This window comes from Polypterus senegalus, chromosome 11 (genome assembly GCF_016835505.1).
Source record: "Polypterus senegalus isolate Bchr_013 chromosome 11, ASM1683550v1, whole genome shotgun sequence".
Taxonomy (NCBI): domain Eukaryota; kingdom Metazoa; phylum Chordata; class Cladistia; order Polypteriformes; family Polypteridae; genus Polypterus; species Polypterus senegalus.
In genome coordinates, this window is record NC_053164.1 from 113,119,638 (window position 1) to 113,135,331 (window position 15,694).

The window sequence follows — 15,694 nt, forward strand, 5'->3', positions numbered from 1 at the left end:
GTCGTATGTCCAAAGCGTCAGTATAGAGAATAAAAGGGAGAGAAAAGTTAGGAGCAATTAATACAAGTGCTGATGTAAGGGCCTGCTTTAGGTCATGAAATGCACTGTGCGCAGTATTGTCCCATACCAAAGTATTAGGGGCCCTCATCTTTGCTAAATTAGTCAAGGACACCACTCTCTCAGAGGACCAGGGTAGAAACTGGCAGCAGTACCCAGCCAGACCAAGAAAGGCTTGGATCTGCCTCTTGGTTTCCAGATGGGGCCACCTTAGGATGGCGTCAACTTTAGTCCACTGTGGCCTGACTGTTTCCCCCTCCCACCAGATAGCCTAGATATTTGGCCTCGATTAACCCAAAAAAACATTTCTTGGGATTAATATGAAGACCGGCTTTATGAAATGCCAGGAGCACAGCTTTAAACTGCACTAGATGATTCTTTCATGTTTCGTATAGACATTATGGAGATGAAGCACTCTATCCATCAGACACTGGAAGGTAGCGGGTGCCCCATGCAATCCAAATAAAAGAACCTGGTACTGCCTGTGACCACTAGGGGTACTAAACTCTGTTTAAGCCTTTGTGGAGTCTGCTGTACCCCTTCATCATGTCAAATGTGGTCAAGTACTTTCCTTTTTCGAGCTGATCAAGGAGTTGTCCACACATAGCATTGGGTAAACGTCAAATTGGGAAACTTTATTAAGGCGGCAGAAGTCATTGCAAAACCTCCAATTTCTGTCAGGCTTCAGGACCAATGCGATAAGGCTGGAACAGGGACTATGGCTTTCCTTGATCACTCCTAAATGCAGCATTTATTTGATCTCAGTTTCCACTCCCTGATGATCACCGTGGGTTCAGTTATAATGTCATGTAACAATCTTGTTTTGTTTCATTTTTATTGTATTTAACTTGTAACTTCCATTTCTACCATATGAGGGAGCTTTTTGTATACCCAAAAGAATAAGTAGCATTCACTTATGTGTAATACCAAAGCAACGCCTAGTAGATGGCGCTACCAGATGTTGATGCCTGCTTTTGTAGGCTGTTCCGCTCTTTCCTCGATGGCCGCCAACTCTCCTCTTCTGCCACAGAGCTGTCACAATGGCGGCGCCCGTGTCATTAGCATGGAGGCGCACGGACTTTACGAGGTTACGACTTGTATGCAAGCCAGCAGCTTCGACTACAGTCTTACCAAGGCGATGGTCGTCGGCGGGCGGTATTTTGTCTTCATTGCACAAACGGGGACTTATAAAAGACGCTTTCCCGGACGCTTCTTCTCGGCTCCTGCTGCCGGAGCTCCTCCAGTCCGTTCCCCAGACGGTCTACTGCGGCTTCGACCCCACGGCTGACAGCCTGCACATTGGAAACTTGCTGGCAGTTCTCGGTCTGCTCCACTTCCGCGACGCAGGGCACAATGTCATCGCGCTGATCGGAGGAGCCACAGCTCAGATCGGTGACCCCAGCGGGAAGCAGACCGAGAGAGACAGAATATCTGAGGAAGTGGTGGCCAGAAATAGTGAAGGCATCCGAGAGTGCCTTCACAGAATCTTTGACAATCATGATAATCTTTACCTACAGTGCGTAAAGAGCCCCGGCGCTGTGACTGTCTTAAATAACAACTCGTGGTACCGGGGCCGAGGAGTCGTGGAGTTCCTGGCCGCTGTAGGTCGCCATTTCCGAATGGGCACCTTGCTGAGTCGCCACAGTGTACAGAGTCGACTTAAAAGCAGCGAAGGCATGAGTCTCACCGAATTCTGCTATCAGGTTTTCCAAGCGTTTGACTTTTACTACCTGAATCAAAATCACGGCTGCAAGATCCAGTTAGGAGGCACGGATCAGTTGGGCAACATCATGTCCGGTTACGAATTGATTCACAAGTAAGATCGGCTTTACAAGTGGCTCAAAACTAATGCAAGTTGTTTTATATCTACCAGTGTAGTAATGCCAGTTAGCCTATCAAGCACATCCCCACGTAGTTCTCGGCCGAGCCAGAATTAATACATGAGATAAGGTTGGTGCCACCCAAAGTAAATATTTGTTCGGTTGATTAAAAAGTAAGATTAAGTTTAGTGCAGACTGGTCGGACATACAAGTAGGAATTTCACTGCACCTGAGACAGTATTAATACCACTACAGGCCAAGTATCATGTCACGCCAACCATGTTGTTAGCCTGTCATCCACAGTGGTAGGTGGTACATTAAAGACCGTACAGTTAGACGTGAAATTTATTACTCAGTAATAATGATTTGATTTTTTTTCTGCAGGTTAACTGGACAGGATGTGTTTGGACTGACAATTCCTCTAATTACCAGTATGTCTGGTGACAAACTGGGGAAAAACCGCTGGAAATGCAGTGTGGCTCAGCAGAGACAAGACCTCACCTTTTGAACTCTATCAGTATTTTCTGAGGCAGCCAGACACAAGTGTTCACAGGTAAGAATGTTTCTTCTTCATCTGCATGGACTGATCTCCTGTTCCCTAACAGTGACAGAATTGACTGCCACATAGTCTTGGTTTGGTACTAAAAGTTTGACTTCTGTTTGTACAGTGTGCAAGCTTTCGGACCTCACTGCCAATAACAAAAATCAAATTCTGAAGCAAATATCAGATAACTCCAAAACCCCTTCCTCCGCCCTGTTTCCTCTAGACTTCTTGATGCACTGCCTAATTGCTGGCCTCTCTGGTGCACCACACTACACACCGGTTCCCTTTTTAATAGCTGTGAAGTCACAATTGTGTAGAACCTATATGGGGGTTGGTTCCCCATGACGTCCCGATTGTACCAAACACGTATCATTACACAACTGCAATAGTGTGTTTTGAGAGAAGGAGGGAGGCTTGGGATTGAAAGGAAAGCTGCCATTTATTTCCAGTACTTAAATGTACTGAAATGCTAGTTCTGTATCATTTTAAAAATTTTTATTTTTTTTTTGTTTTTTTTCCAGTACCGGTATACCACTCAACCTATCTGCCAGCTTGTGTGAACTCACAGTGCAAAAAGAGGTTCAGAAAATGGACACAATTTGCATTTAATTCATTTAGCATTGCTATTACGTCTTAAAAAAGCTGTTTTACAGCGTTACAAATTTTTTTCACATTTCTCATTTGATCCTTGAATTGATCTTCAAATTATGCCAAATTCTGCATACAGTATATATTCACATATAAGTCAGGTCTTGAAACCCGTTCAAAAATGCAACACTTAAATTTTTTTTTTTTTTTTTTACACATCTTCTTGCCTCCTCCAATCTCGCATCAGTTTCTCAGACGCATCGAATTTTGTTGCAGCAGCACAGTTACCAATTTCTTTTGCTACTTCAACGACGTTTAAAACCAGTTTCATATTTTCTTCTGATCGAATCGTATCATAGATAAGGGATGCTCTTACGATAAATGTGGATGAAGGGGTGAAATACAAAAAATACAAATTAGTGCAACCGTTGTTTCGGAATAGTTTGGGTATTACCATGTGGTCATGTAGGCACAGGTTAGGAGCACACGCTGATACAGCGCATTGCCGCACCCACATAGAAAAAAAAAAAGGCAGTGTGCTCCGTGGTTACTCTCTCAGGTGGCCGTTAGCATATCATAATCTCTTGGACCAACAGCATGAGTTTTCCGCATTCGACTTATACGACCGACATTCTAAAATACCAGCCATTATACAGTAAAATCAAGACCTGACTTATCTGCGAATATATGTGGTAAGTATAAAATACAAAATGAGCGTAATTTCTGATTCTATATTATACAGAAGTATTGTGTTAGCAAATTGTTGCAAGAAGGTAGATAAGCTCTCTAGTTATAGTTAAAATTCACTTGTAGGTGTTCTCTTGTTATGTGACTAATAAGTAAAGTATATTGGCATAGACATAATTTACAAGTACATTTAACATAAACAACTATCGAGGGATAAATGAGACTCGACACATTCATCACAGGGATGGTCTACTCTCACACCTTAAGATTAATGCACACACAAACACGCGGAGATCCTATTCATTCAACTATGTATGAGTGATGCCTAACTTCCAGTGATTCTGTAGTTTTCCACATAGGATCCCATCCACATAAGTACAAATTAGTGTTGTCTAACTGCTTGCCACTCCTTACTGCTCCACTTGGGGATTCACTATCTTCGGCACTAACAAACATATGGGAGTCTTTGAGACACATGAAGGCTTGTACACCTTTTGGTTATACACCACTTACCAACCAACGGTGACTTACATCTTCTGCAAGTGTTCTTCTTGCTAAGGTGCAGTCCTCTCAGCCTTGTTCAGCCCTGCAAGGATGGAACAAAATGGGAATCGTCCTGCACCAGGTGCCGTAATATGTACTTTATTACTTCAGTCACTCCTGATACAAAACCAAAATATAAAAATGCAAAAGCAAAGTGATATTTATTAAAGTGTATTATTACCACTAGAGGAAAGTAAAATAACAAAATACTGTATAATTGATGGTAAAGTCTAGATATACTGAATTAGAGACAGCTTAGTGAAAATCAGCAGTGTCAAGAATGCATGTTGTCCTGGGCAGCTTCTTTCTTTCTTTCTTTCTTTCTTTCTTTCTTTCTTTCTTTCTTTCTTTCTTTCTTTCTTTCTTTCTTTCTCTCTCTCTCTCTCTCTCTCTTTCTTTCTTTCTTTCTTTCTCTTTCTTTCTTTCTCTCTCTCTTTCTTTCTTTCTTTCTTTCTCTCATAACGTTGCTTCCTATGTCATTCCTTTGCAGTACTTCAGATTCCAGGATATGTGACATTACACACATGAGACTGGATAGCTATCCTAGTGATTGATAATTATGGCCAAAAGCTTTGATTCTGTGCCATATCCAGAGCTTCGGAGTCGGCGACAATTTTGGGTACCTGGAGTCGGAGTCGGCAAAAAGTTAACCGACTTCGACTCCTACTAAATTTAAATGGGAATTAAAAAAGTAAGTTGAAATGTCCCAATTCACAAACAGTCATAATGAACTACTTCTCTGCTGTAAGAATAAAGCCCAATGCATGCAGAGCATAATGTTACCACAAAACGAACATGTCAAGTAACCATGAAGCATGCTTTTCATTGACTGTATGTGTGTGCGGCACCGCTTTCCATTGTGTCGTGTTCCACGCACCGCTTTCCATTGTGTCGTGTTCCACTGTTACAGGGAACTGTGAACCTAGCCTAAAGCCCCCATACATTTACAGATGCACTGCCGATTTTTCGGCCGTTCAACGAGTCATCACGCGTCAAACGCCCGAAAAATCATCTATGCGCTAGTGAAGGGAGCCGAAGGAGACGAGAACACAGATCTCCCTACCTGTCTCCAGCAGAGGCTCGTTCTGCTGATCAGCTGGCCGGTGAGTGACACAATGCACTAAACTTCCGGTTGGCTGACAGAGGAGACAGCCACTGCAGCAGACAGAGGTATCACATTACTTTGGATGGGGGCGGTGGTCGAGATTTTCGGCAAGCTGGATCTGCCCGTCTATGTGGACACCGCAATCGCGGCCGCCAATCAATTGTGTTTGTCTTTAATCTGGCATTATAGTAGAGTGTTGGCTTCCTAGCCAGTAGTTCTGTGGTGAAATGACATGTATGTTGCCTTCCTTTCCTTCAATGGATGTAGAAAATACATTAGCATAGTATATACATACAGAGGAGTCGGAAGATTTAGAAACTGAGGAGTCGGAGCATTTATCTACCGACTCCACAGCCCTGAGCATATCATTACAGTCTCCCCCAGTGTCTGTTTTATTTTACCATCAATTTGGAAACTGAGTATTTTAGACTAAAAGCACCTTACATTCCTTGGAAGACAAAACATCCATTAAAATTATACATTACTGGTACTATACAGAAAGAATGTACAAATGTATTTGGGTTATAAATTATTAGCTCACAAGAGAGGATGCTTTAATTATAAATTGTTCCTGTACATTAGTTAGTTAAATTGCCTTAAATGTCCTGTAAATTAGTTCCTTTATAGTTCATCATGTTTCATTTGAACAAAATTAAAAACTTATTATAAGTAGACTGCAGTTTCAAAATATGATGATTTTATTGTCCAGGACAATAACAAAAAGACTTGTCTAGGGTCATGGCCAGATACCACTTGTATTCATTCATTTATAAACCAAAAAAAAACTAAAACTACAAAGATTAACTAAACATTAACATTACATTACCCTTAAGTTATAGGGGAACCTTCAATTATCTTTGTTCAAGCTACATGATATTCATGTTCAAACTAAGCAAACATTAAGGTAAATTCAACATTAACATTAACCTAAGGGGTCTGGCTATTAAACCAAATGTACGTGTACTATAAGTCAGTAAAGGTAAGGTCTTTTTTTCCTATTGTGAACCAGTGTTAGACAAAGCAACGCCGTTTCTGTTTTTCTCTGGCATGACATTTGAGACTTTCATTGTAAATTCATACTTGAGTTGAAATCTTTTAGTGTGCAGTAACACAAAGTCTACAGCTTAGCCAAAGGGAAATTCCATAGAAGCTAAGAATGGATTTCTCCTTGAAATTTAGTGGGCCTCTCAGTATGCAGCATGTCAGTCAGTGCATCTGATACGGCAGAGTCTGCTACAATTCAGTTGCCCTCTTATAAGCCTATCCCAGACTATTCAGGCATCAGAGACCATAATTCACCTTTGCCATCGTTGATGGATGAACCTATACACCAGTTAGTGAACTTCAGAGGGCCATCTTAACAATATTTACATGCCTAAATGCATTGAGTTGCTGCCATGCGATTGGTTGATTAGATATTTGTATTAACAAGCAGTTGAACCGGTGTATGTACTAAAGTGGCTGGTGAGTTTATATAAGCACACATTTTGACTAACACTGTTTCCTTGTCTTTGCACCCTGTTATTGTGGACAGTTTATCTGATTCAGGATTCATTCAAGGTTTTGACAGTGTTTTTATTTTTTCCACAATTTTGTTTTAAACACTGCTTTGGTTCTCTTATTTATGAGTAAATGCATTCTTAATTGTTTTCCTTCTAGTTACTTAAAGCTGTTCACATTTCTCAGTTTACCTGAGATTGAACACATTGTGGAAATGCACAAGAAGGAGCCAGAAAAAAGAGGTGCACAGAAACGCTTAGCTGCTGAGGTTACAAAGCTTATTCATGGCAAGGATGGTTTAGAAAGTGCAAAAAGGTGAGGAGTTTTTTATTCTTATGGTTTTCTTAATATGGCTTCAGTCATATCTCATTCTTTTTTCTTTTTATAAGAATTCATATTTAGTGATTACGTTTAACCACGATTAATTTTAATCTTTCAATAAGCCAAAGTTTAATAAACCAGAGTAGGAAATTTTATACATCCTTCAACCTGCTACAGATTGCTGTTATACCTTTAATGGCCTAAAATGTTACATTTGCACCCAGTGATCTGATATAATCTTCTGATTCAGCTTTAGATAAATTGCAAATTGACATTCAAATCCTAAAGCAGTTTTACCAATAACAATTACCATTGACTGTGCACAGAGGAAAATGTACAGATGGGTCCATAAGTATTTGGACAGTGACAGATGTTCATCATTTTGGCTCTGTATACCACTACAAGGGATCTGAACTAAAGCAATCGTTACATGATTGAAGTGTAGACTTTCAGCTTTGATTTAAGGGGTTTACCAAAAATATCATATGAGTCATGAATTGAACGGCAGACTTTTAGACATGGTCTCCGTAAATACTTATGGACCTGACTGTCAGTGGTTACAGTTTTAGTACAAGTTATTCATTAGTACCTGCTTTTCTCCAAACTGCTTGTGATGAAAGAAAGAAGAGGGTAGGCTATGGTAAATACAACATACTTTTTATTTTGTAGAACATTTACAGTTACCATGTATCCAGCACAATCCTTTTACCTCATTGTGCAAAGTGTTATCAGCATTTTCACTGGAATATTTTTATTGATGATCTTCTTTGAAACTTGTGCATTTCATATTTTTGAAAGTTATTTGTGTTTTCCTGGATGATATTGTTTTATTATTTGCATATTCTTGAATACTACTGTTTAAGACACATCTTTAAATGGTTAAATAAAGCAATTTTTAGCAATATATTTAAGCTTGCCTGCTAAGTAATGGAATACTTAAAAAAACGTATATATTACACTTTACTGCGCTGTGAAATGGTGGGATTTCAGTGCAGAATAAATAAAACCTAGCAAACTAATTTCAACATTGCTATTTTATGCATACCATATTTTCTAGGTTGTTTAAAAAAACTGTTATTTTATACTCCATTTTGTAACAGGTGTACTAATGCCCTGTACCACAGTAGTTTAGAAGCATTAGAGGCAATGTCTGACCAAGAACTTCAAGAACTCTTCGGAGAAGCTCCATTCTGTGAAATTTTCTTGGAACCCGGCACCACAGTGCTAGACATGTGTCGTAAAGTTAATGCCATTCCTGAAGGACCAAGAGGGTAATGACATTTATACTTTTATTTTTCTGGTTGCATAGTTGAATTTCGCAAAGCTAGATATACAGTGTGTCTAGTTCAAGGTAGAGCCAAGTCCTGAATGAGACACCGGTCTGCAGCAGAACACCTGTAATACAGAAATACACACTCCGGTGTAATAATTATCAGCATCAGGTCAGAAGATTGATATTTATGTGTTTTTGTTACTATAATATACATTCACTGAGCAAATTATTAGGAACACGTATACGCTTTCTTATCTGTGCAATTTTCTTCTCGGCCAAACATGTGGCAGCAGTACATTGCATGAAATTATGCACATACAGGTCAGGAGCTTCAGTTAATGTTCACATCAAACACCAGAATCTCAGTGATTTCATCTGTGACATAATAGCTGGTGCCAAATGGACTAGTTTGAGTATTTCTGTAACTGCTGATCTCTTGGGATGTTCACAAACAACAGTCTCTACAGTTTAGTTGGAATTGTGTGAAAAGCAAAAACAGTCTGCAAGCTATAGTTCCGTGAATGGAAACGCCTTGTTAATGAGATGGGTCAGAGCAGTATGGCCAGACTGGTTCAAGCTGACAGAAAGGCTATGGTAACTCATATAACCACTATGTACAGTACAACTATGGTGAGTAGAATGCACAACACTTCAGACCTTGAGATGGATAGATAAATAGGTTATACTTTATCTGTCTTCATGGGGAAATTAAAGTTTTACAGAAACTTAAAATATATATTAAAAACAAACAACATCGCCCTATTAAACCAATGCACATAAAAACTTCTGGCTTAGATAATAGAGAGCTGCTGGACTATAGCAACAGAAGGCCACATCGGATTCCACTCCTGTCACACAATAGCAGACTGTGATGTGCACAGGCTTAACAAAACTGGACAGTTGCAGACCTGAAAATGTAGCCTGGTCTGATGTATCGCGAGTTTTGCTGAGGCACACAGATGTTGCTCTCAGATTCTGCACCAGCAACACAAATCCATACACCCAACCTGCATTGTGTCAACAGTCCAGGCGGCTGGTGGTAGTGGTGGTGAAATGGTATGGTGAAGGTTTTCTTTGCACACTTCGGGCCAGGTAATACCAATCAGTCATAACTTTAATGCCGTTATCTGAGTATTGCTGCTAATCATGTGCATCCATTCATGGTCACAATTTACCCACCATCTAATGGCAACTTTCAGCATGATAATGCACGGTGTCAGAAAGCAAAAGTCCTCTCAAACTGGTTTCAAGAAAATGAAAATGAGTTCAGTGTTCTTCATTGGCCTTCACACTCACAGAATCTGATCCAATAGAACACCTTAGGGATTTGGTAGAACAGGAGGTTTGCAACGTGAATGTGCAGCGGACATATGTGCAGAAATTGTGTGATGCAATCATGTCAGTACAGAACAGAATCTCAAAGTAATGTTTCCAACATCTCCTAGAATTCATGCCACAGAGAACTGTAGGCTGATTTAAGAGCAAAAGGAGGCCCTGCCTAGTATTAATATAGTGTTCCTAATAATTTGTTCAGTGAGTGCATAATGCAGAGTATCTGAATATTTTATATGTGTTATGTTACTTTGTTATTGATTACTAAATTAAATAAAGAGCTTGATGCTTTGCAGAATTAATGTGCTTATGAAAATGTAGAAGTATTTTATGGGCTATAAATGCTAAATGTTTGTTTCTGTTTTTATCAGTCCAACCTGAAATTTGTCGTCTTGCTAGATACAAGGTGCTACTTAAGTGCATAGTCACTCCAAAAAAAAAATTTTAATTATGTATTTTGTGGGGAAGAATAGGATCAACATAAAATTCCCTCATTAGTTTATAGGAAACTAGCAGGAGTACCCAGCGTTGCCCAGGAATCGATACCCGGTGATTTTGTCAAATGAAAGAACCAGAACATAGAAATAGAACAAACAGTTTTCTGATTCACATTCTATTGTAATAGGTAATACAAGTGGTTTTTCCAGAGCCTTTGGATACGCTGTATTTTTTGTTTTCCCTTGTGGTGAGAAAATTAACAAATTCTGAGGATTGCCCACTCTAGAACATTCTGCATAGAGTTCTCCATGTGAAAAGCATTGATTTTTGAAATTGATACCTGCAACTTGCAGTGATTGGCGTTGAGCCTTATTAATTAATATAACAAAAGCCAAACGAACAGGAAATTGGAGCCATTTGAAATCAAAGGGTAAATCATTCGGAATCGGCGGTATTCTTGGTATGAAAACATCTTCACGTCTTGCGCAACTTGTCATGATAGTTGCTGCAATAATATTTGGATAGAGAGTCTTGACACAAAGGCGAGTCCTATTACACAGTAAGGAGCATCTGTGTTGAACCGTGCTGCTATCTAACAGACGTTGGGGATGGTAACTACAGAGAGAAGTGACATACAACTGCTGCTGCGTATGTGGAAAATGGCGGGGGAAGGATGCTGTCTTTTTAAGGCGAGTCTCTGTTGAAATGTGCTGCCATATAACGGATGTTGGTGAATGAAATACAGCAGTATCAGTGCGTGTAGGAGTGTGACACGTGGAAATTTCCCAAGTGAAAGAAATAGAACAAACAGTTTTCTGATTCACAGACGTAGCAGTTCTACTCCTTTGTTCCTCCGCTCTGGATTCTGTCTGCTGTGGTGCTTCAGAGACACCTTTGAAATAGACTTTTTTGTGGCATCTGAAGTGGACCTTCCAATTCTATGTCTTTTTTTCGGTGGAATGGGTATATTAGCGAAAAGCAGGACAATTATAATGTGTTACATGGTATTACGTACGGAATAAGTACCACAGTGAGATGAATTTACCTTATATACAATACGTCTGAAAGTGAACAAATAGCACCAGTCAGTCAGAAAGAGCAACACTGAAATCGTAGTGTGAGTCGGAAAGCGAGCAAATAGCACCACAAATACGGAACGCCAGTCACTGGCACTGGGTCGTTCACGTTTTACATCTATATGGCAGTTCCCCTTCACCCGATGAAAGCAGTTGGCTTTCTCATACTTGGACACTTCCACCATCTCTTGGCAGTGTAATGAAACATGGGTAAAGAGCGAGGCACAGGGACCAAACGTGCCGCTAGGTGGTGCGTCGTTATTGTCTGTTGCAACGTGCGGCCATTATGTCGGTGATAAGTACGGGGACGTGTGCCGAACGTTGTGTCGGTAAAAAGGTGCCCTGCACTTGACCACGAACATTTTTCCCAACCAAACATACCCCATGACCTCCTCCTCGTCACAAAGGAACCCCATCCCCATATTGGTCCCGATCGGACGCCTGGTGCAGATTTATATGGTGGACAAAGAAACATACATAGACTCTGCTTTATATATTAGATATGCATATAAAGACATGCAGTCTGGGGAACTCCACAATCCTACAACTGACACCAAGTTATTGTATCTTAGCTTATGGAGATGTGATGAGATCTCAGATGATTGTATCTTGCGTCTTTCTGCTGTATGCATCTAATTTTTTAGTATTTGTAGACTACATTGATTAAAATTGCTACATGTGTAATAACATTTCAGAAAATTACAACCATAAATTTATTTTTTTTTTTCCTTTTCTCACATATTTTTTAGATATCACATGGTAACAGAGGGTGGTGTATGGATAAACCATTCTCGTGCCACCAACCCAGACCAGATCCTGATCCGAGGCCAGCACATTTTGCAGAACAGCCTGTCTCTTATTCGCATTGGAAAGAGGAATTTCTACATTGTGAAGTGGCTCAGTCTTTGATATTTCAGTCCTGACCCCTTTTTATAAATCTCTCACTGTGTGAGCTTGTACAGAAAAACCCGGATGCCATGTCAAACAGTTTTCAAAATGCATATTTTTTTTCTGTCTTCTTTCACTGACGTGTTATGCAGTTCACCAACCTGACTTTTTTTTTGTTTTTAAGATAAACTTTTAAGTCTTGAGGACAAAATAAAGAAGCAGCAGCAGACTTTTTTTGGAAATGTTTTTTTTTTTTTAGTTAAACCTTTTGTGTATAGAGTAACTTGCAAAACTGCTTAAACTCGTGTAAAGTTTATCATTTTCAAAATTAATTTTCTGGGTCACAATGGCTTACCTAGCTGTACTGGGCAAAAAGCAAGGAGCCAACCTTGGACAGAGAACCAGTCCATTAGAGGGCACATTCACCCACAGTTTTTTTTTTTTATTAAGTGGTGGCACAACAAAAGCATGAGAGTTGACAAGTGTGGAGAAGGAAAAAAAGGTGCACCCACAAGTGCATGTTACTAGTTAATTAAACTCTGACTCCAGTACTTGAGTCTCAGGTTTTTTAATAAGTAGGACTAGAACTCCAGGTAAACATCTGTCAGATTTCTACAGACTAACACATTGATAAAAACACACACCTATGTCCCTATCTGCAAAATGTAATTGGGTTAAAACTTTGAAAGGGATACCACTTGATCAAAACTTTTTAGCACACACTAGACATGCTGATGAAGTTATGGAGTGAGAGAGTCAAATGCAGCTCCAGGTTTGTATGGTACGCGTCATGGTGTATGATGTGCATTGCGGCTGTCTTGTGCCTGTGCTGTACAGGGTAATTAAAAATGATTTAACAGAGGGTATGCCATTGCAAAATTGACGTTCTTAATTTAGGCATGAGCTTTGGTCATGAGAACATGTGTTTGTTTAGTCAAAGTGCTTGTTTTGCTTCAGACATCAAGTTCTACTTTTGTTTACTTTGAGTCCATGCAGTAATGTCATGCAGGCATCAAAAACGTATCACAGTGGCTCTTTTGCAGTTAGACCTTTATTTTGGAGCTACAGGAAATTAGATGAGAAAAAACAAAATGCGTCTGGTTATACATTTGTGCGTGTCACGTTTATAAGCATTTATATGTGGATTTCAACTCTGCTGCACTGTGCTGGGCAAGCTACACAAAGCCACGTGCAAAATCAGAAGGAAGAATTTCTTCAAACAAGTTCAACATAATTTGTTTTTTTTTTTTCTCAATTATTACTAGTAGAGGGCACGTATGGCTTCACTCTGAAGCACAATTTGGCTTGGCTGGAGAGCTTGGACCCACGAAATGTTTGACGTTCCTGTCTTTTTTTATTTCATGACACTGGCCAGTTTTGATTCTTCTTTGCACATCTGCCTGCTCCTTTTTCTCAATATGCTTTGAATGTCTAGCACTTGGAAATATCATTATCAAAGTTTTAATGGTTTAAATTTACCGCTGCAGTTTTTTGCACATTTCAATTTGTCATCCTGCATGTATTCAATGCTGACCCCCAGTTCTTATCCACATGAGCATGAAAAAAGTCATGTACCCACAACTTGAATTTTGAGTTCCATGGGACTCTGTTCTTGATGTACATCTCTAATGCACATCTTACTTTGCTAGCAACCCTATTTCCTTATATTATTTGACATGAGGGTGTGAGGCGTGATTTACACTACTTTAATAATTACCAAACAATGGTATGGTTTGAAAGATATATACTAAATCTGGGGTCTCAATCAAAGTTCTGCTTTTTAAAAAGCTTTCTGGAATCCAACGCTTTTTTTTCCCCAAAAACTGTGCATATGCAATGTACATTTACATTTATTTGCTTGGCAGATGCTTTTATCCAAAAGAGGTAAACATAATTGAGTAATGTTAGGCTAGGGCCTGTTTGTTCAGCAAGTGTATTAGGGCAAGTAACAAAAGTTAATTGCCACAAGTGAAAAGATGTAACAACTAATAAATTTACAAACAACGGTTTACAATTGATCATAATGTTACAACAAATGAACCAAAGTGTGAAACATCACAGAGCAAAAATTCGGCAGATCTTCACAGAATAGGCAGGCTTTCAATTGTTTCTTAAATACTTTGAGGGAGTCAGCAGTACGGATGGAGGTGGGCAGCTTGTTCCACCAACTAGGAACTACAAAAGAAAATAGTCTGGATTGAGACATGATACCATGCAAAGGCGGCATCACCAGACACTGTTACTTGCCAGACCTGAGTGGGCAAGAAGGAATTTTGCACCTCACAAGTGTCTCCATATACGCAGGTGCTGACCCATTGTAGGTCAGCTTCAGGTATTTGAACTAAATGTGTGCTGCTACATGGAGCCAATGTAGCGACCTGAAGAGAAGAGTGACATGTGCCTCTTGGCTGGTTAAATACAAGATGGGCCTCTGCATTCTGTGTAATATGCAGTGGCTTGATAGAACATGCAGGTACTCCTGTCAGAAGCGAGTTGCAGTAGTCCAGACGTGATGAGACCAAAGTCTGGACCAGAAGCTGTACTGCATATTCCGTCAGATAAGGTCTGATCTTGTGGGTTGTGTATAGTGTGAACCTGCATGAACAAGAAATAGTAGAAATGTGGTCAGTAAAAGACAGCTGCTCATCAGTCACCACGCCAATGTTGCATACAGACCTGGTAGGTGTTAGCGACAGTGAGCCAAACTTTACGGAGATGGGGAGCTGAACAGACTGGCTGGCCAAGATCACACAAAGCTCAGTTTTTGCCAGGCTGAACTGTAGATGGTGATCCTTCATCTAAGTTGAATATACATATAATTATATAACTAACTTGTGATTTTTTTATCCACTTAAAATATTTATATACTGAAAAGGATTTTTTTGTAAAAAATAATATAAAAGAACAAGTGCAGAAACAAAATGTATAGCTTTAAGACGAGAATGGAGAGAAAACACAAAACCATTTAAGTAAAGGGGTGACTGTAGCCTTATAGTGATACATTATGCCCAAATGCCCAGTCCAGTTAAGAAAAAGTATAGATGAGGCACCTGTTGTATGTTGGCACTATCTGGTGCTGCCAGCGATTTAGCACTTATCTTAATCTGGTTGTCTGTATATCGAGATAGAATGTAGTCAAGAGATCTTACAAAGAAATAGACGTTAAAAGTCATTAAAAGGCACAAAACCTAAAGCTTGTTAACATTTTAACATGCAGGGAAAATTTTTCATCATCGTACATTAACTGTTCACTAAGTTAAATTGTGCCAGATGTGTGTATTTGTCACCGTGCATATTTTTCAGGTGCCCTTTTGTCACCATTCTTTTATCACACACCCCTTTGTTGGTGTGCCATCTTTCACTGCAACAGCTTTTTATTTCTTTTTTGAGTTAAGCTCTGCCTAATTTGCACAGTATTCGTAGATGAGTATTGTCTTCATGGCAGATTTTATTAAGTTTGCTCAGCATGCTTCAACATCATTATGGTGTACCACAGATTCTTAATAGGGTTGATGTCAGGAC

The 15,694-nt window shown here is 39.6% G+C and overlaps 1 protein-coding gene across 1 annotated transcript; it reads left to right on the top strand.

Moving 5' to 3' along the window:
- Window positions 1-1,048: 1,048 nt before the first annotated feature.
- On the top strand, window positions 1,049-12,401 carry yars2 (tyrosyl-tRNA synthetase 2, mitochondrial). Its single transcript, XM_039769501.1, is given in 6 exon segments — window positions 1,049-1,873; window positions 2,262-2,328; window positions 2,330-2,430; window positions 7,004-7,159; window positions 8,266-8,436; window positions 12,034-12,401. Coding segments are annotated over 6 exon segments (1,431 nt in total). The 5' UTR covers window positions 1,049-1,097; the 3' UTR covers window positions 12,194-12,401.
- Window positions 12,402-15,694: the final 3,293 nt, after the last annotated feature.